The sequence below is a fragment of the Dermacentor variabilis genome, chromosome 7 (assembly GCF_050947875.1).
Source record: "Dermacentor variabilis isolate Ectoservices chromosome 7, ASM5094787v1, whole genome shotgun sequence".
NCBI lineage: Eukaryota > Metazoa > Arthropoda > Arachnida > Ixodida > Ixodidae > Dermacentor > Dermacentor variabilis.
The window spans coordinates 109,479,137-109,501,004 of NC_134574.1; the positions used below are offsets into that span (position 1 = coordinate 109,479,137).

General features: G+C 47.4%; 1 protein-coding gene across 2 annotated transcripts in view; it reads right to left on the reverse strand.

Moving 5' to 3' along the window:
- Positions 1-6,595: 6,595 nt before the first annotated feature.
- Positions 6,596-21,868, reverse strand: part of LOC142587014 (uncharacterized) — a 63,563-nt gene continuing 48,290 nt past the window's right edge. For both annotated transcript variants that reach the window (XM_075697889.1, XM_075697888.1), the window contains 4 exons: positions 17,415-17,532; positions 13,926-14,093; positions 8,780-8,911; positions 6,596-7,935 (listed from right to left, as the gene is read on the reverse strand). In XM_075697889.1, the coding sequence (XP_075554004.1) occupies positions 7,771-7,935; positions 8,780-8,911; positions 13,926-14,093; positions 17,415-17,532 (583 nt within the window). In that variant the 3' untranslated portion in view covers positions 6,596-7,770. The remainder of the gene's footprint in view (positions 7,936-8,779; positions 8,912-13,925; positions 14,094-17,414; positions 17,533-21,868) is intronic.

The following is a 21,868-nucleotide window of genomic DNA, read 5'->3' on the forward strand; positions in this document are numbered from 1 at the left end:
ACTATACTTGAGATTGTCGTGACTTATTGTTTGTACTCCGCTTTGTATAGCTTATGTGGGCTCTTCTAATGGCGTACTTGCTCGACCAAATGTACATTGTATTCCTATATACTGTATTGTTATGTACCCCACTCCTGCCTAAAGCCTGACATTCAGGCTGGCAGTATGTAGTAAATAAACATGTACCGCTTCTTTGAAGCTCGCCGCTACGGCGTGGCTCCGATTATCCCACGCCATTTGTGCGCAGAACGTCGCGTGCACGCCCTTGCGCGTTTTGCGCGGTAGCGTCTGCGCCCTGAGCTAGCTTCATGCACGCGCCATTCTTGGACGCGCAAACGGTGCTCGAGTGCGACGCTTAGCTCGAGGCGACAACGCGCCGATTGGCGCTCCTTGCTCTTCTGCAAGAAACGAACATGCGGATCGGTCCAGCTCAAAGAGGCCGCAGAGAACGGTGGCATGTTTCGGCTATCGCCTATTAAAATTGTGCAGTACGCCTTCAACGGCAATGCGCCGCGCTAGATAAAGATGCTTATTGCGGTGGTTTTGGCGGTGCTAGGCGATAAGGCGAGCCCATCGGCGGCTGTGTTCTTTGCCGACGTCGTCACCACACCTCTGTTCACTTGCGCTTTGTATCCTTGTACAGTCACCGCGCGCAAGCTGCGACCTATCGGTTGGCCGTGCTCCGCAAATCCCAAAGAGGCGAAATATATTTCGTGGTTCGCCGCGTCATTAGCCGCAACCTAAATCGAGGCGCGCTTAACCGCTACGGCACAAAAGGTGATCACACTAACCGTATGGTATACGACGAGCCACTACGGATTAAAAAATAATAATTCTGATGCCCTCCGTGCCAAACTAACGATCTGATTATGAGGCAGGTCGTAGTTGGGGACTCCGTATTAATTTTGACTTCCTTAAAATATTTACGTGCATACAATACACAATGCACGAGCGTTTTTGCATTCCGCTCCTTTGGAATGCTGCCGCTACAGGAATTGTATCCACGACCTCGAGCCCCAAATTGGCACGGCGGCCGCCATAGTTACGAATTGCGTAAGCGTGAAGTGCAACACTGCCTTCCGGTACTAGTATGGTACAAGCGTAGCACAGCTGCGCACCTGCTGCACAATTATTTGTCGCGGTTTTCCCAAGCTCGTAATGCCTGCCTAAATACCTTGAAAGGCAGCGCGCCTCCCACGTATCGGAACGCGATAACAGGCGCTTAAACTGCCCACGTGAGTCCCTGTGAAAGATGGCGTGGCCACAGTACAAAATTTTCACTACGCAGAGAAGTTGATCCTTATGTTCCAATTGTGTTCTCTCATACCAATCAAGGGAACGTTATTAGACAGGGACACATGAAGCAATGCAATTTTACGCGCGTGAGGCGCCGCTGCCTCTTCGCTGACTATTGTTTCAAACGAAGTGACGCCGGCAGCGAGCGTTAGTATCGCGCGCTTTCGCTCCGGGGCATACTGTTTGCTTGAAGAAAGTGAACGGTGTGCTTAACATCTCACGATTGTCAATATCAAAGTAGAAAAAAAGGCTACGTGCTCAAGAAAACGAGGTTACTTACCTATGTGCAGAAGTTCGGCTGCGACTGTTTCCGGGTGTCTTCTCTCCAACAGGCATCATGACCTCTGCCGCGCAACTAATCAAAACAGCCAGGCTTGCACATCAGTCGAAGACTAGTAGCTGGGTCAGCCAACGACTTCAACGGATAAACGTCCCACTTATCGTCGTTAAAGTATTTCACTAAAGTGTGCGTCATGATGTCCAAAAAGAAAAATGCTTTCATCAAAAAGCGTGATGCGTGAACCACCGCACAACTGCGACCAAGTAACTCAGTTAGAAAGCCGTTCACAGCTTCACCATTGTTTTGAGTTATACAAACCTTTCAAACACAAAATAACTGCACTGAAAAACCGCTATTTATTTAGTGATAATTTTTCATCTACTAGCTTTCATAATTGTTTCAGAACAACCTAATTGGTAGCGTAAACAATAAATACTATACGACCAAGAAATGCGACTACGAAACTAGCGGTAACCATGCGTACTGTTGCAAAAGCTTGCGCAAAGCGAAGCTGCAGCGGTTACAACCGCGTGCGCACACACAGACACACCGGAACGCTACCTTGACGTTTGTGGCGCTACCTATAAATAAAGATTATTACTAATTTTTACAAAAGAAACTCTATTAAAATAGTTTACAGCGCCTTTGCAGATGACGAAGTGACAAGTAAGGTGTGATAAGAGTCATTTACCTGTATTTCTTTCATTTCCCTTTTGTCTTCTTCTACTTAACTGAACCGATACCTGCCGGCTTGGGAGACGAGAGGACGACAGTTCGGCGACGCTCAAATAAAGCGCATGCTTCTTGCAAGGCGATAGTCAGGAGCAGCCGCAGATACAGCGATTAGCTGCGATACTGTTAGGGCTGTTGCTGAATCCGAAGCTCTTTGAAGTCAATGGTTATAGCGGCTGCGCGCTGCGATCTCAAAGCGCGTTCGTTGTTTGATCTCTAGTACCACGGCCTTTGGATAAAACACTATATTTGCTTTCCGGAGAGAGGGTGCGTCGCAGGAAATTCGAAGACCTCTCACGTGTACGTTTGCAGCGTGTGCGCGCTTGCATCCTACGGTTCCCACAGTGCGTCCGATGCTCGAAGGTAGCGTCGTCGCGTGTCGGCGCATGTCTTATCGCCGGCCGCGCTGCCGCCGTGTCTACTTTTGGGGAACTCCACAGGCGCGTAGTCCCCTTGTTTGCAAGTGAATTTGCAGTCTTCTGCTCCCCGAAACGTGCTCATTTTGGATCGTACCAGTGGCTATGTCATCTACTGTATGTTAAAACGACGATGGCATTTGTACACCGGCGAAGGAATGTTAAATCGTTACGAACTTGGGCGGTCACGAAGCTAGTCTAACGTTGCAGTTCTTACGTAGCGAAAACGGCTACGAAAGTGGGGTGGTCCCGGAGATAGGCGCTTCAAAGCGGCAGCTATAGCGACCGCACGAGGAAGTGGCACGCGGCTCACGCGTCAAGTATTTCTGAGCTTACTGGCTTTCGAACGAGAGGAGTGTGCGCGCGCTCGTGGCCTAATGGTTAGAGCACCGGGCTCGACGGCCGACATTCGGTGCCACACCATCGGTCACACATTCTCTTTTAATGAAAGCGAGGCGAAAGAAGAACCTACTTGCCACAAAGTGATAAGAATGAGACTGGAACGCTCCGCATTAAATATTGGGAATGTCTTCGTATGAGAGTCCTAATTATTGCATACTGCACTCAACTGCTACCACAACAAAAGAAACTACAAAAATCAACACAAATTACCCAATAAATTGTTTATTGAGAACACTCAACGATAATGTTGTTGTGCAAGTGTTGCGCGAACTTGCACAACACTTGTTGAAGTCCGTTGTTTCAACAATTGCCCAACAGTATATCAATGGGTAATCAACAGTCATTCTTGTACGGGTTGGAAACGCCCGGATCTTGCATTTTCGTTGTGTATTCCTTTTTAGTCCGCGCCATTTTGGTCCTCAGCTCGGCTGCCTCGGCACTTTAGCTCGGCGCTTTAGCTGTGTTTCCTGCTTTCTGTGCTGGCGCTACACCGAACTGTTGCGCGTATAAGTGCAGCAAGAAGCATGAAGATGGTTATGCAATATTTCTGATACCACAATGAAAGCATCACGGCTTGCGCAGGAAGTAGTGACTGCATAACATTGGCCGAAAGAATTTGGTTCCGACAAAGAACAATGTTGTTTGCGAGGTGAGGCGTCTTATTGGTCGTATCAAAGCATCTCCTAATGCTGTATTTTTTTTCCGGCCTGCTCAACAGCATTTTTGCTTCGGCAATTTGTACGTTGCATAAAAATTGCGTTGTCCTCAGTATGCTTACTATTCTGGCAGGACTCCATCACCTCGCAAGTCGCCAACTGTAGTTATTCAGTGGGAAATGAAGCACTATAGGTTGTTTTCCGCAGTGAAGAATTCTGGGCGATGATACAGCCTCTAGATCGCATTTTTAGTTATTGTTAGGATCCGTTGCCTGTTTTATTGAAAATCTATATAGCGGCTTGTAGAGGAGGTATTATTTTCATCTTACGTCGATGTTTGCGTCAGTCATACAATGAATGCACGCCCCGAAATGATTAGCGGCAAATATACCTGTATATTGCAGGTGATGAGCGCTAGCTAGTCCACATTGCGTTTTTTTTTATGTTTTAAGGCTAGAGCCTTACGGCTCTGCTTCAAGCTCGCCTTGTGAACATAAAATATCACGCGACCCAGGAAGACCAGTAACGACCCAAAGCATGTTCTGCCGTGTATTAGATATTAATGATTAGCCAAGTTAATGATTCATTAGTGATTGAATTAAGGTGGATTAGGGTAGAATTAAGGTTTATTAAGGGGTATTTAGGTGCATGAACCAGGATTAAGGTTATTAAGAAGGATTAAGGGTATGAAGGAAGATTAAGGTGGATTACGGTGGATTAAGGTGGATTATGGTGAATAAATGAGAATTAAGGTGCATGAACACTGATTAAGACGTAATAAAGAGAATTAGGATGGATTAAAGGAGATGGAGGATTAAGGTCGATTAGGGTGTATTAAGTTAATTATGATTCACGACAGAGGAATAAGACCAACAATGGTGTATTAAGGAGGATTAATGTAGAATAGGGGGATGAAGGTGGATGGAGATCAATTAAGGGGAATTACAGTAGGCTTCACAAAGCGTTCACATTCGCGTCTCTAGGGGAAGCCTAAGTTCACCTTGGATTTTTATCATTTGCTTTGAACTGCACTTCCACGCACGCATGAGTGGGCGCCGATTATTATTTGGTTTTCTCACGGATGCAGGCAAATGCAGGGGTGTTCACATGATCGTGCACGCTTGCTGTTGAAATTGGAAATTTAGGCGGCGGGCGGGAATCTTCGCTTTAATAGCGAATGTTTTAAAACCACCTTTCTGCGGTTTTGTTCTGTGTGCAAATTTTTCTATTGATTTAACGCAAGCCCAAATCATTGCATCAATGCGCTTTGATTACGAAGATTGAGCAATCAATCATGGTTGTGGTCATGATCCAATAATGCAAGAAATATTCTGCAGGCAATGATGTTTAACACTGTAACGTATTTCATCCTAATCAACCTTCATCCTCCCTCATAGACCTTATTTATTCTTAATCCACCATAGTTCTCCTTGAACCACCTTAATCCACTCTAATCCTCTATAATGCACCTTCATACACCCTAATCCTCCTTCATCGACCTTAATCCATCCTAATTCTCCTTAACACACCTTATTCCTCCATAATACACCTTAATTAATCATAATACAATCCCTAATCAATACCTAATTAACTTTGATAATCAGTAACCATCTCTTATACACGGGTGGACATGCTTTGGTTCGCTTCCGGCCTTCCTTTGGTCACGTGGTATTTTCTATACCTCACAACGCGTCCTTGAAACAGAGATCTAAGGCTTTAGCTTAATCAGCCAGACGCAGAGCGATGTGCCACAAGCAATACTAGTTCAGACGCAGAAAATAAAGCATCGCATCATGTGGCACAAGAATTGTCTGCAGTATTGAACTCGCCTCAAAGCTCCTCTTACATCAGTATACCCCATTTATATGGCTTTAGGAAAAAACCAAACTCTTCATAAATCTTGCCTTCAGTATGATCGAGGCGCCTATAAGCATTTCTCAAAATTTTCACCACCACTGGGCCGTGCGACTGGCCCAAACGAACGCGCTTCCATAGAATGCTGTGGCCCCTCCGCGAGAGCCGAGGAGAAAAGGGGAAGAGAATCGAGGAGGAAAGTGCCGCGGAGAGGAGAGTGTCGCTATTTTCAAGTTGTCGAGGGGCTTTATTCAGAGCACAACACTCGCGCCACCTCCCGTAATATGCTGCAACAACACCGATTGCGGCCGGTGCTTAGCTAGAGGAAGAAGCCGGATTACAGGAGACGCGAAAGCCATGCGAAACAACATCAGAGGACACGTGAAAGTCGCGCGTACCCACACACTACGTGTAATAAATCTTACGTGACACGCGCCAAGCAGGCCTGCGTACTCCGAAGACTCAACAGTTGCCTTAGGCTTTCATACACGAGTGTGCAATATGTTTGGGCCTGTTTGCACATCAACTTACCTTATTTTCTCTACTTTGTCTACTTATGTTGCTCTCGGGAGGGAAGATTTATCGAGATGCGGCAGGCTACGCGGTGTGGTCTGGCCACTCTGGTCGCACCCACACAGCATATAATGTCGTGCCACGCAATAACTGCGGTTCTTCCCGTGCCGGTCGCAGCGCCAGCGTCGTGTAACTCGAAGTACGTGGCTGCTCTGGGTTTTGTACACGCAAGTATCGAATTCCGCTAGATTTACTGTATCATAGGAATTTGCTTATGACCTTACTTCGTAGCACTGTATAGATCTCGCCCTGTTCTACGCCAAGTTTTATTCTTATTTTTGCACAACAACGGCGCCATCGGAATTGGCTGAACGGAAGCCCAACGCCCAAAAAAAGAACGCGACATTGATGTGCCCGAACTGCGGTTTGTGCTCATTTGGCGTATAGTAGGAATGATCCGTGCGTTTCTCGCAAAACTGTGGCATTCGAGGGCAATAAAGCAACAGTTCACTGCAGTCGGCGTGTTTTATTACTATGCAATTGGCCCAAATCGATTGCAGCGAAATTCCGCCGTGTATATTTGAATGCGCGCCGCCAACCGCCCATCCTCATCATTAAGCCCCAACCAGACGTACGCGTTGGAACGCGTCCACGCGCGCCGCGCTCACTCGACGTCGCGTCGCGTCCGGCGGAGGAAGAGGGCGCGCACCCGAACGATGCAGGAGTTGCCGCGCGCTCGTCGCGGCGCGTTTCTACGCGACGATTCAATGCAGCCCAGCCTACGCTTAATGGTCACATTAAGCAATGTGCTAAAGATGTCAATAACACGCAATAAGTTTTAACTTAAAATTTGTTTTTATATTTTGAAGGAAGATATTGCAGGCCTCCTGCAGCAGCGTCGGCATAGCATCACTCGCGTGCTCTGTGTGTCCGGTCCCGAACTTCGGCGATGAACATTTCGTTAATAATTCACCGGTTACGGCTGAAGACTTCAGCGGCCGCCATCATAAAATACCAAGCACCGGGCGGAACTCCTATCACAACGCACGCAGCTTGCCAGGCCGGGCTTGCCTGCACGCCGCGCAATGGATCGTTCCGGAAGTCACGTTGGTTCGCCGTCGTCACGTGAGGCGCGACGGGCGGGTGACGCGAGCGGCTGCTTCGGGTGCGGGTGCAAGAAACCTAGCAGTGCAAGGTCTCCATGCCGCCGCGCGTCAACATGCGGTGCAGCCTCCGCGCCTGACGCCGTACGCGTTCCGACGCGGCGCTGCGCGTGCGGCCGCGTACCAGCGCGTACGTCTGGTTGGGGCTGAACCGTCCTGCCACCCGATCTCGCGGCCATTAGCGAAGGTGATCCACCACCCGAGACCACTATGGTAAAGACAATTGCTAGAGCAAAGAGAAAGGTACAAAAGTATTTGACCACAATGTGTTTATCGCATGCAGTACCGCAAAGAGGAAGAGACGCTGAATAAAAATATAGGCATTCTTTTTCTTTTTCTACCTGGTCACGTAGGGCTAACGAAACAGCCCGCCCATAGACACGTTACACGACGGCTCGCAAGACGGTGCGACACCTGCACTTCGATGCGCAATTACCACTCAGCAGCAGCGTATGTGGCTAACCCGTCGGCATCTGTGCTCGCCGGTAGTAAAAGTCTCTGAATTCCTTCACGCGCTCGAAGGGTTCTCGGAGACACTGCCTCGTTGGGTCCGTCAGGTCGGCGTTGAGCAACAGCCACGTCAGGTTTGTCCGTACGTCGGGCTTCTGCATGATGATCGTGGCCTGGGAAGCCGAAACGGAAAGACTGGTTCTTCGCTTCCTTAAGAAAGCGCGGACACCTAATCTATAGAGGCTGAATTAAATGTAGCATAAGCTCTGCATGCTTATGAAGAACGCTTTCACAAAGTGTGACTGACAGCACATGGCTAAAGGGTAATATAAGTCTAGAAATATAAATGTGGCTCCTTTCTTCGAATTCGTCGCAATAGCCATCGTGAAAACGTCACGGCAAAGCAGCGTGACGTTAAAGAGACTGGTGGAGACGCACTTTTAGAGTGGATGCACGTCTCTTTGCCGAAACACTGCCCGGGAGACCCAAGTGTGCGTCTTCCGCGTGGCTCCGGCGTCGACCAACGTAAGCGCAAGTGTTGTATTGAACAGACCCCCTTGGAGATATGGTCAGTTCACCCATATCTACAAGTGGTACAAGCACCAAAGGTAGTGGGTTCTACTCTCGACCATCGCGATGTAAACTGGAACCCAACTTGGATAAGGCCGACCGCCCATATCTCCAAGTGGGTTCGGCTCATTGTGAGTTCTGGTGACATGAATTTTTGGGCAATTACAACGGTAATCGTATTTTTCGTCAGATGAACCGTCTACTAAGGCTTTCATCTTAGTATCGCTAATTGGAAATTAAAGCAGGCAATACGACTAGACGTCCCATCGAAAGACAACAAAATTACATGAAGTGAGAACTAGAACAAATTATTAAGCAGTTTACCGAGAAAACTAATTATAATTAATGTCCGAGGACATTGTTATTAGCTCTCCTAAGACCAGATTTAAAATCACGGAAATTAAGCGTTGTTTTTGTATATAAAATGTTCAGGGCCAAGCAAGTCACCTTGTCGATAAGGTGGCTGAGCGTATCAAACGCCAACAACCTATCCTCCTGCAGTCGCGGGAATTGCCCCCTGGTGGCAAGGCCGACGGCTGTCTTCTCGATGTTGAGGTCCGTTTCTGGCACCTGGCATGCCTGGAGCATTCAAGCAATGATCATAGAGATACTGTCAGCTGTGCTTTGTTTTTCGTTTCTTTTTCGCGCAGTCACTGCCGCCATAGCTCTGCTAGCTATCGCGCAAGTTGAGCACCCAACGCAACCTAGTGTCCTAATTTCGAACGTCGCTGATAATAACAGAAAAGTGTGCCTATCGTATCACCAGAACCTGCCTACGACAACGAGAGCTCACTGTGCTAGTTGGCGTGTGTGTGTGTGTATATATATATATATATATATATATATATATATATATATATATATCATTTTATATATTCAAGAATTCCAGATATATCAGTTTTGGCATGGTAAGCAGCTATACTATTCTACGGGTACAAACCAAGCATGTCTATGCACATCTAGCATCTACGCATCAACCATGTTCAGCTAAGGGTGCAAACAAGCATGATACAATCAAGAAAATCAAACAAACAGCAAATTTGTAAATACAACTTATGCAGGTACTATAGGAAACATATCCGCCATGTCTCATCAGAGATTAGGTCAGTCTAGTAGCATTATACTCAGCTAGGCAAGCTCTAGAAATTTCAGGGCTGTCTACTACGTTTGAGATGAGACATCTGGTGCATTTCAATCGCTCACTGCTTGGGGAAAAAGAAAAAAAAAAGATTGTTGTCATTACAAAGAAATCCCCAAGATTGAGAGGGTGTTTGTGATGGCTGATCCAGGAGTGGCGTATATTGATAAAGTCTTCGGAGTTAATCCTAAATTATTGTGCAGGACTAAGCATAGGAACATCGAGCGGTGTATCTGAGGTCGGCTAGATAGACGGTAAAGCTCTGCGCGAAGTGCAAGTTCAGCCAGTGAATACGTGCGACTGTATTTGTTATATATAAATCACGCAGCTTTTCGCTGCACCCTTTCGAGTGTGGCTAGGTTGGTAGCTGGATGAAGAAACCATGCAATATTAGCATATATTCCCATATCGGACGTATAAGCGAAACTTAAGCCAGTAGCTTTATTCCGGGAGGCGAGTTAGTCAAGGCACGTTTAAGGAAAAAGAGCTTGTTCATGGCTTTTTTGCTACATGCTGAACGTGTGTTGTCCAGTTCAAGTTCAATGTGATAATACCCAGATATTGGTATTCAATACGAGTTCGCAGTGCGGTGTTATCAGAACCACAAGTGAACTTGCGCGGAATTTTTTCTTTGTAACGGACATAGGAACTGTCTTTTCTTTGTCAACGATTACGTTTCAATCATGACACCACTGAAAAACATCATTTAAGGCGCTGCTTAATTTTGTCTGGTCGGACCGGTGTTTTATAGTGTCACCCATGACGTGATTGGAATAGAAGGAGCGTCGGACATTACACTGCACTACCTCCGCAATCGGCCCACGATTTTAGGCTGTACTATCTCCACAATCGGCGATAGAACAAGACTAGAATAAGAAACCGACATAAACCTTTCGAACAAATTGGCGGTAACTCGCCAAGGAGGATATTGTTACCCAAATTTGGTTCTCTTTCAGTTGAATTTCTTCTGCCTTCAGCAGGCACCTCATTTTCGATACGAGTGGACACGGAGGCACCGCCGTGATAATGTCGCCTGACGTGCAGCTGTTCATACAGGTTCTCTGCGCATGCCTTAGCTTCATCGCTGGAGACGCTGCGAAACCGTTTGACGCTAGAAACATCACGCTTTCCCTACGATACTGGCCTGCTGCTACACCTCTGTGTGGGCGGTTACTTCCGCCAGTTTGCTGAGCTCACCGGTATCCAGGAGCATCGACACGTGGATGGTCTTTTCGGCTCACCATCTGGGGCACGATGACGTCAGGAACAGCATGCCCAGAAGGGATGAGCAGTATGCTATAAAAGCATGCCCATCGCTTACCAGCTTCAGTGGACACGGCAGCACTGCCGTGAAAATGTCGCCGGATATGCCGCTGTTCATGCAGGTTGGTGACCGAAAAAATTGCTTCCATAGTGACGTTCTTGGTCTTGTAGTGCTGCCGTGTCCACAGGTTGTCGTTGACTATATATGCGATTGTTTTTCTATTGCGAACCTGTTGTTGAGTCTCTCTGGGGACGTGGAGAAAAATCCAGAACCAATAACAGAAGTAATGTGCATGGCATTGCTCCAAAACCAGAAGGAAATTTTGTCTAAACTCACTGCCGTTCAAGAGAAGCAAGACTCGTTTGAAACAAGAAGCCTAGACATGCAGAACCGGCTTCTTGTTATCCGAGAGTAAGGTACAAAGCTTAGACGAGACTCGCAGCAGCCTCGCAACTCTTGAGGGAATTGCAGCTGACCACAGCGTTGAAACATATAGTCTGATCAAACATCTGGATGATCTGGATATACGTTCACGACGAAATAATCTTATCATAAGAGAAATTAAAGAAGAACATAAAAACGAAGAGACCCTATTAAGCGAAGTAAAGGACGGGATCCAGTGCTACTCTGACAGTGAATGTATCTTCTATTGAAAGAATTGATAAGCTAGGCAAGAAGGTTTCTGGTAGAACTGGACCAGTCATAGTGAGGGTGGCAGACTATATGGATAAAAAAAGTTTTGCAGAACTGCACAAAACTGAAAGACACAGATTACAGCGTAAGTTAAGATTTTTCTAAAATAGTACAGGAAATAAGAAAAAAGCTATGCGACTCAGCAAGTGAGGAAGAGAAGGCGGGAAAGAAGGTAAAGCTTCTTTTTGATAAACTAAAAGTAAACAATACGCTGTACAGCTAGAATGAACAACGTGAGCAAAGGTGCAAACAGCGAACTGTTTCAGGAGCAAGGGATAATCGACGTATGCAGGACCAACATGCTGGTTTCTATATATTCAACGTTTGCATTTGCACCTGTTTCTGATGCGCATACTGCCAGTGTTTTGTCTTTGATCACCGCATGTCCCTTTTTGCAGATACTGCTATTGCATTGTTTTTTGTTATACATGTACCGATATTATGTATATTTTTGTTGTGTTTCCATCCCCTCCTGTTATGATCCATCCTTGGACTGACATTATAAATAAATAAACAAACAAACAAGCTGCGTAATTGTGATCAAAAGGTGTCAAACACAGAATGTCGCTAAAGCCAACGTTTTAAACACCGAAGCTAGTCTTCAGCAAGGCCCCCTCTTTAAGTTGGTCACACCGAGTCCACGAATATATCCTAACAAAGGCGCCCAACATCTTTTTGGTGCATTCATATCAACGCCTCTGTAGAGCAATCGACAGCAGCCAGATGAGTTCATGGCAGCGTGTTGTAGTATTTCGCCTCAATGTTTCTTAGGAGTTACGACTGACCAGTTCGTAAAAAGTTGGCAACTGATTGACCAACCCACAGTGGCTGTGGTATTACCCGCAACACCATAAAGGTCACACAAAACTGCGTGAGCCAGCAGTCGCGCATACTTTATGGGGATTCACAATAAACATCGCCTCTTGCTTATATAGGCTACTGAACTTGCGGTGACCCCGAGACCCTTGAGCAACTCCTCTATGCTTGCGCAGTGCTGGCACGGGAACGCTCAAGGGTCATTATTGTCTACAGGCCACAGGGCGCACCTACTGCAAACATCCAACGATCCCCGTTCTCGTCACCTCTTCACATCGGAGCTCTCCACAGCCTCTTGGAGTTGGTGGGGGCGAACGGGATGACCGCCTACCGATAGGCGCCCACACCCTGCTGGTCACTGCCTTCATCAACGGCCTCTTCCATAAACGGACGAGACTCCTGATGCTTCGCCTTCTCTACCCTTTCTCTCATCTTTATTTTCCACTTCCCCTTCCCCTGACGCTTCACCGTGCTCCACATTGGGGAGCAAAAATAAGTGTGATTTCCCACAGTAAACCACTACTATTACTATTCAACTTGAAGTTTCCGTGCTGAGTAGCCTTAGTTCAATTACAGAGATAGAACGTGTTTACTCGAAAGTAAAATTAATACAGTGGGGAGGGGACATCATAATAAATCTTTTCTGAAAAAGCTCTGTATATTCGTCTTCGCAGCCTACCATGACTGTCGTCACACTAAACAGCGTTCACTTTTATGTGTATTTGTGCATGTGTACAAGAGCTGCCCATGTAGGAATGGGAGGGATAAGTCCCGCCGTATCTGAAAGGGTAGAGAATAAAGTGGGACCGCTTGATATGTGCTGTCTTGACAGAAACATTGGGCCCCTTTGTGTGTGCCCGAATGGACACCTTGTGGCAGGCTTTGTCCAAATAACCAACATGGGTCAATGAGTACGTGCCATTCGGTCGGTGCCCGAGACAAACAACTTTGGCACTGGTATGCGGCACCGAATGTGTGCCCGTCCTTGGTCAATCGACAAGAGTGATGTGCGACTAGGGAGGCAAGAGGTGTGAAGCCCTAACTGTATTTAGGTGTGCGTCGTGCTGCTCTGAGCCCCCGTACACCTCTCATTAACGTTCTTCACACGACAAGCTTCATACATATCCCCCAGCCTCGTGATGAAGACAGCTGAGAGCTTCAAGTGCAAAGGCTGTGTTCGCAGAGGGAGAATTCTTACGACCACCAGTGTTCTTCCGAGAGGACAACAAAGTAGCAGCAAAACTTGTCGCTGGCACTGAAGGCGATTATTAATCTGGCACGCTGGCACTGAAGGCGATTATTAATTATTAATCGATTATTAACACTGGCACTGAAGGCGATTATTAATCAAAAGGCTCATACTAGCGACGCAGTAAACTAGTTTCAAGGCACAGGCAGAACGTCACTGCCTGCTATGCAAAGGATTGGTCGCAGCAACAAATGGATTCTTTGCGCACTTCGTTTTACCACTGCAGATGACAGATGCCTATATAAAGAAACCGTCACAAAGGTTCGTTTAGGTTATGGGCCTGCTATTGGTGCATAAACCTGTTCGTTATAGTTATGTTCAACTGCAGTTGAAATTGTTGCCATGTATACGTTTGGATTCAGACACCATATATTGCTATAGGAAAAGGAAGAAATAAGAGTAAATACGCAGATGCTGAAACACTGGAACTTGCCTGAGAGTAATCCGAGATGCCGAAGCCAGTGCATGGTTTGTACAGCGCATTGTTGGCGCTACTGGGTTGATCACTCAAGTTGTAAACGGCGACGCCCATCTGCAGCGCCAACGCCACGACGATCTCCGGCCTCGAGAATTGTGACGTCGCCATACGGTAGGCCTTGTCCTGTTGATTTCACAACGCAAGTTCACCGACATAAGCTCTCTACGCAACGGGAAATCTGCCTTTAATTACCATCGCTATTCGTATCTTCCGTATCTTATAATGTCATTTACAAAGTGTTTCCCGTAACTTTAACCAAGCACTTACAGAAATAGTGGTGAACTGCAGCTGAATGAAACCAATGACCTATCGTTTGCCGAGACATGGCGCTCCTTAGAGTATTGTTTTATATGCCGCTTAATTAGTGAATTGAATAGGATCAATTCTGCAAAAATTTAAATATTAATTTTAGGACAAAGTGCGTTTAGTAACGCTTATAAAGTTTCCATATTTCTTTATTGTGACAAACATGCTGTGTTGATTTATCTCGGCGTTTTGCGAAAGCCCGGGAAATAAATAAAACCACGTGACTGCACACATGCGCTGTCGCATTGCAGCGCTCTCAACCGTGCTTGCAGCGAAAGGAGCGTGAGCGCGAACCATGGCTAAGTGAGGGGCCGTGACTAGGCATCGACTTCACAGTGCGTCAGCATCTTTGACGGTGGCACACCGAATGGAGGCGCCGTCGTCCCTGGTAAGCGACAGTTTGACCGCGCACAGGGTTCTTCCGCTCGAAGCACGGTACATTATCATCTCCGAAGAACTGGCGATGTTGCTGCAGCGTGGAGCATTCTTCTTAACTACGAACTCCCGCATTGGAAAAGGAGCCATCCTGGCGACTCCTGGTGAACATAATATGAGTGGGTCGTAATACGGGTTTAGGCGCTGTCCGTGGACGGTTTTACGACCACGACAGCGCTGGCCCGTAGGTGGCATGAGAAGCTCTACGATATAATTCCCAGGTGATTGCGGCGCTACAACATGGTAGGGTTTGTGATATATGGAGGAAAGCTTGGGTGAGAGGCCAGCAGTAATAGCTGGGACACAAATCCATACAAGGGATCCGGAAGTAAATGAAAATGCGGGTGGTCATAGTCACGTCGCGATTGTTGTTGCCATTGGTCGAAGGAATGGTAAAAGAATGGGCGAGCTGACGCAATTTCTCGGCACGGCGGGCAGCTTTACGGATGCGCGGCCATTCGGATGATTCGCGTAAGTACGGGAGAACGGTGGAGAGCGTTGTCGAAGGCTCGCGGCCCTACAAGAGGAAGAATGGTGAAAAACCTGTGGTCGCCGTTGGTGCAGTGGTGTAGGCGTACGTCGCGAACGGCCAAATAAGGTCCCAATCAGTGTTATCAGATGCGACGTATCAGCATGTCGTCCAAACAATTAGTTTGAGGATTGTAGGCATTGGTGATTCAATAAACGATGCGACATTCAGCAAGGAGCGCGTTTACGACCTTGGTAAGGAACACACGTTCTCTATCCCTGAGGAGTTGGCGAGGTGCGCCGTGACAGAGGAGGAGGAGGAGGAGCAGCAAATACCCTTGTTGAGCCCAGAGGAAACCCTCCCCACCCACCGGTGTCAGAGAATAAGGTTTTTCATGATGAAGGATGCTATATCACGAGCTGTGGCTGCAGGCACAGTGGCTGTTTCCGTGTATCGCGTCAATGGCGAAGATTATCAACCGTCAATGGTCCATGGTGACAACTATCCAGCAGTTTCCGGAAGCCGTGCTCGGAACGGTTCCATACAGATGAATGTCAATGCGATGGAAAGGCCTGGCAGGGCACGCGAATGACTGAAGTGGATCAGAGATATGCTCAGCAGGAAGCTTGAGACGTTGTCAATGAGGGCACGATCGAAAGTACTTGCACACAAAGGTGTACATGCCTCGTTAATAAAACCTGTAGCGAAGCCGGGTGTACATTTTGAAGACACCCGCATGTGCACACTGTGCATCAGCGTGGAATGCAAACATATTGCACTGCGAAGATATCGAGGTATAACCAGTTACCATTTGCGGCCGTCAGAGAGGTAGTTCCGGTGATCGTGAAGGTCATCCCGCATTTCGAAGTGAGAAGCTTGACGGTACAAAGCTCGAGAAGGTGGAGGAAGAGTCGACGGGTTTGAAATAAAGCGGATAAGAGCGCTAATCCAGGCATTCTTGCGTTGCACCCAAGCCATGTGGCAGCCTGCTCGGAACGAAAGTACTTTATCAACGGCAGACAAGTAGGCACCATTTTGATTGACCCGGGCAAACGGGAATGCACGTCGACATCGGTGTGGCGCGGCGGCCAGACTTGTAGACAACGCGCACGTCGAACCGCTGCAACCGCAAAGCTGAGGGAGGTAACCGGTTTGAGGGTTCCTTCAACGTGGACAGCCAACAAAGCGCACGGTGGTCTGCAATTAGGTCGAAGGGACACCCATATAGGTAGCGTCTAAATTTACCAAGTGCCTAGATTATCGCGAAACTTTTTTCGTAACGGATTAATGGTCTGCTTTGGTGAGGGTGCGGCTTGCTTATACAACGACGTACTCGTTGAAACCAGGTTTGCGCTGCGAGAGCATAGTGCCGAGTCCAGCAGCGTTGGCGTCAATGTGCCCTTCAGTCAGAGCTGTATGGTCGAAGTGACGCAGTATCGGCGGCGAGGTTAGCAGGTGACCCAACTCTTTGGAGGCATCGTTGAAGGTTGGGGTGCCTCGGCGTCGTTCAGTTACCTCGTCCTCCTCCCTCGGCGTAACCGAGCACGGCGAAGGATGAAAGAGCGAACGCGGAGCGCAGCGGGTGATGAAACACGGCGATAGCGTAGAGAGCGCGAGGAGGAAAGCGGAAGTGGAGACAATGGCGAAATTGCGAGGAGAAAAGCAGAATGCCGCGCGAGACTAAGAGATGGCGCCATAGTATTCGTAATCTGATTGTACGGGTGCCGCGCTTAGTGTGGTACTTTCTGGAAGCCACTCGCGCACTAGTGATTAGACTGGAACCTACGACGACTGATGTATAAAAGCCGACGCGCTTGACCCATAGATCAGGCTATCAACGATCGCCGACTGTGATCGCGGCTATCGTTGTGCTTGAGTGTATCTTGTTTTGCAACGCTTCGCTTCGACTGCAACGGGCCGCACGAGAGAGATTCTCCGCGCCAGCCAATATATCACGAAAGGAAAACATATGCAGTCCTGGGCTCAGATTTCGCATTAGGGAGTAGCATCATCGTCTCATCATCGGTGAATTTCTGTGCTGTCTTTTTTTCTATCTACTCTATAGGCGTATCCAAGCCTTTCATAATGGCTTAACAGAAATAGCATATTTTGTTGTTTACCCGTTTTATTTCTGACTGATCTCTTCAAAGCGCAAGTACTTTGAAAATTTTAAGAAATATACCTTTTTCCGCACGCTTTCTTAATTCCCCCTGTAAACATGCGGATACACTTGCCAGAGTGGCTGGATGCAAGTCTCGGCTCTTGTAAACGTTGACAGGCAGCGTGAAGCATTCTGCGGGGCTCGGCATCGTCACAGTTGTGCTCAGTATCACCACGATGTCCACCTCAGGCCTGCGGGCAACAAAATTTATGCAAATGACACGAGGTACAGCGAGTGAGCAGAAAAATATCTCTCCGAAACTAGCCAACGAAAGATCCGCGCAGCGCTGTAATCCCAGACTCCAAAACGTTGTTTTCGCTCACTCTTGTTGAACTTACCCTCGTATTCTAGAACTTTCCTTGACACAACTCCACCGCGAATCTAGAAGGCGAATGGCAGCACCAACTATCCACAAAAGGTGGTCCCTGCTGTCCATTGCTGCCGTTCGACGGTAACAGTTGAGAAGAACAGCGTCTTTTTCAGCCGAGGAGTGGCGCTGTGGTAAAATCTGTTGTGGATGCAATACGTACGAGGTGCTCCGGGCTATGTGAAAAGGTGTAATGGTTCGAGGAATTACATTTGTAAATGCGGTTGTTCGCTTGAAATCAGGGTTACAATCAGGACTCCATGGCAACCAATGGTTTGTGAGACGCCTCGCATTGGGTGCTCACGGGAAGACTACAAATGAAGCTTTGTAGTGTGGTAGGGGCTGGACAAGGTTTGAAGAGAGGGAAGCTCCCAGCAAAATTATTTATCAAGAACGGCTAAAGCATATCGAAGAAAAACATTGATTCACAGTTAAGGAAGAGCACTAGGAAGCTTACCAGCATGTGTGCGGCCTGTAGGTGAGCAACACAGCGATAAAGAACGTCTAACGGAAATCAGACAAGCTGAGATAATCTCTTAGGTGGCGGCAATAGAAAAGGAACCTGCCATGAGCAGCTACTTCAGAGGAAAAAACGATATCAGGAAAGAAACAATTTTACGATAACTCAAATGGAAGCTCATTACTTTTTGAAGCGAGATCAGGATGCCTTAGAACACACACCTATAAAGCAAGATATACAATAAGGAGCATGTCCTTGCTGCGGTAAAGCTAGGGAAACGGTGGAGCATGTTTTATTACAATGTAAAGATGTCTACCCAGCGGTTGATATATGCGCCACTGTCATCGTTGAAGCCCATGGGTTCAGCGAGAGCAGGGGGAAAGTAAACATATCCGCAGTAGAGATTAGTAAGCGGCGATTAGAAAATTGGTGGAAGAAAAGTAGGGAAACGACAAACAACAGAGGCGTACAAAAACAAAGTTCACAATAGGGGTTCAGAAACTTTTCTTACGGGAATTTATGGTGATTTTTTTCTTTTTAATTTTTTATCACTATTTAACATAGGTAAGGACACTAGGCAATATAATAATAAGAGCTTGTTGGCGCAACCCACCACCCCGTTCCAATGGGGACGCTCATCACATCCATCCATCCGTCCATCCATCTATCTATCCATCGATGAGAGGATGAAGACGTTCCAGTGGAGTATTGTTTGAGAACGCGAACGTTAGCATCTTTCTTATTCTCAGTGTCGTTGGAAATGTAAACGTGAGACACTGGATTCGTAAAGGCTATTCTGAATATAGCACGCGTCATAAAATGGGCATGACTATAGAATGCATAGTGCGACTAGACGCAGTCAGCAAGGCCACCACGCAAGTACTGTGATACTTTCAACTACAAATATCTTGTGTTCAGAGGCACCCTATATATATATATACGCACCCGATGGACAGAAATACAAACAAGAATAACATGCATTTAGCATTACGCATATGAGAACTGTACCCGTGTGCACAGTATGTAAAACATACAATGTAAAGGTAAATAGGTGTAAATCAAGAAACCGAGGGTTTATTCTTTGCTTTTTTTTACAGCGATGCCATAAGTATGCTCACGTGGTCTCCGTCCTTGCAATCACACAGGCCTCAATTATTACTCTGGTCATATTACAACCGACTCCCGCGTCATTTATGCTTGCACTGCCGAGAACGCGGCTGAATCCCGGTAACAGAAAAATAACATAAGCGCGCCAAAAGTAAAATGGCAACATAAAATATTTAGGCCTCTGAAGTAAGAAGAAAATGAGGGTACGTGGGCCTGCGTTCAGTGTCGCTATCAGAAAACGAAATGCGGTTTCTTGAAAATTGCTATGACCTGTGCCTTGCATGTTTTGATCCCACTGTGGACACGCGTACGGTAATTTTATGTGTAGCTCTGATCTTAGGTCATTTTTGTTCTTATTTCCGGCCGTCCGATATATATATATATATATATATATATATATATATATATATATATATATATATATATATATATATATATATATATATATATATATATTGTTACGAATGATGTTTATGTGCAGGGTGAAACGAGGTCCGAGAGGGAAGCTACAGGCCAGGTCCTGCCGGCGCAGAGTACCCCGAGATCACGCGCGCGCACTCTACTTGTTTCTCTGCCTCAGTCGCGCAGTGCTGCGACATTTTCACCCGGGGCAGACGAAGCTCGCTGAGCGAGTTAAAGGGACCTGTGGTGGTACTGCTTGAGTCTGGCCACGTGAACAACTTGCGTCGCACGTGAACGCCGATTACTTGCCGTCACTTTGGCGACGACATAGTTCACATCACTCAAGCGGCTGAGTATAACGAATGGTCCGGTGTAAGTGGCAAGAAACTTGCGGTACAATCCCGTTTTGCGAACAGGTGTCCACAACCAAACATAATCACCGGGAGTAAAGCTCACGGGGATATGCCGCGCATCATAGCGAATCTTGCTGTTGCCTTGTGAGGACAACGACATAAGATGTGCCAGTCGACGTGCTTCCTCAGCACGACACAGAGTTTGGGCGATGGAAAGATCTTATTGGCACGATAAAGGTAGAATAGGGTCCAGAAAGCTCTGGGGAGCGCTTGCGTACAGCAAAAAGAACGGCGCATATCCAGTAACTTCGTGCTTGGCACTATTGTACATGTACGTTACAAAAGGTAAGACGGCGTCCCCCTTCTTGTGGTCAGCAGCGACATACATTGATAACATGGTGGTAAGGATTCGATTCGTCCTCTCCGTGAGACCATTGGTTTGCGGGTGGTAAGGAGTGGAATGAAGATATGCAGAACCACAAAGCCGTAAAAGTTCTTCAACGACGTCGGCGGTGAATTCCCGTCCACGGTCACTGATGACAACACGGGGAGCGCCGTGGTGGAGTATGACGTGATGCAACAAAAATGCAGAGACATCTGCTGCAGTGGCAGATGGAAGTGCCGCCGTTTCTGTGTAGAGAGTAAGGTAATTTACGCATACTATTATCCAAAGTAGCCAGCTGACGTCTTTGGGAGTGGGCCAAGCAAGTCGATGACGACTTTTTCAAAGGGTAACGTCGGTGGCCTAACTGGTTGTAAATAGCCTGCTGGGGCCGTCATCGTTTGCTGCTTGTGGCGCTGGCAAACAGTACAGCTGGCGACATACTGTTCCGTTGTTTTCCAGAGCTTGGGGCCAGAAATATCTCTGTCGAAGTCGGTGTAGTGTGCGTGCAAAGCCAAGGTGCCCGGAGGTGATATAGTCATGCATGGAACGAAGGACAGCAGAGGGCAGGTTTTCGGGCACAAGTAGAAGCAATGGCGGACCATCAGCCTAGTAAGTTTTTTTTATATATACAGCAAACCATCACGAAAAGTAAACGGTGTTGTTCCTGCCGGCTTACGTGCAGCTGCCCGTAGGGATATCAAGGTAGGGTCGCAACGTTGCTCGCTCTAGAAGGTACTCAGGTCTGGAAAGTCGGAAGAGATGGAAACTAGGTAGTCATCGAAGTCATCATCCTCAGCTTTAGTGTGCGGCGAAGGCAGACAGGATAGGCAATCAGCATCTGTGTGACAGCGTCCGCTGTTGTAGTTAACGGAAACGTTGTACTCTTGAAGGCGCAAAGCCCAGCGGGCCAACCGGCCAGACGGGTCACGCAGCCCAACCAGCCAACAGAGTGAATGATGGTCAGTCACTATCGTGAATGCGGGGCCATGTAGATACGGACGGAACTTCTGAATGGCGAAGACGACTGCTAAACACTCGAGTTCCGTAACGGTGTAGTTTGTCTCCGCTTTTGTAAGTGTCCGACCAGCGTAGGCAATGACATGGTCACGGCCACCGCAGAGTTGAACAAGCACAACGCCAACACCCGCACCGCTGGCGTCAGTAAGCAGCTCAGTTGACGCCTCCGGATAAAAATGCCGCACTACCGGTCCAGAAGTCAACAAAAACTTCAGCTGTTGAAACCCCGACGCGCAATCAGCAGTCCACAAGTATGGGGTGCCTTTGTGAAGGAGAGACGTGAGGGGAGAGGCAAGCTGTGCGAAATTCTTGATAAAGCGCCGGAAATATGAGCAAAGGCCCAAAATTATTCGCAGATCTTTCACCGTTTGTGGCTGTTGGAAGTCGCGAACGGCTGCTATGTTTTCAGGGTCTGGTCGTATGCCGTCTTTGTCGG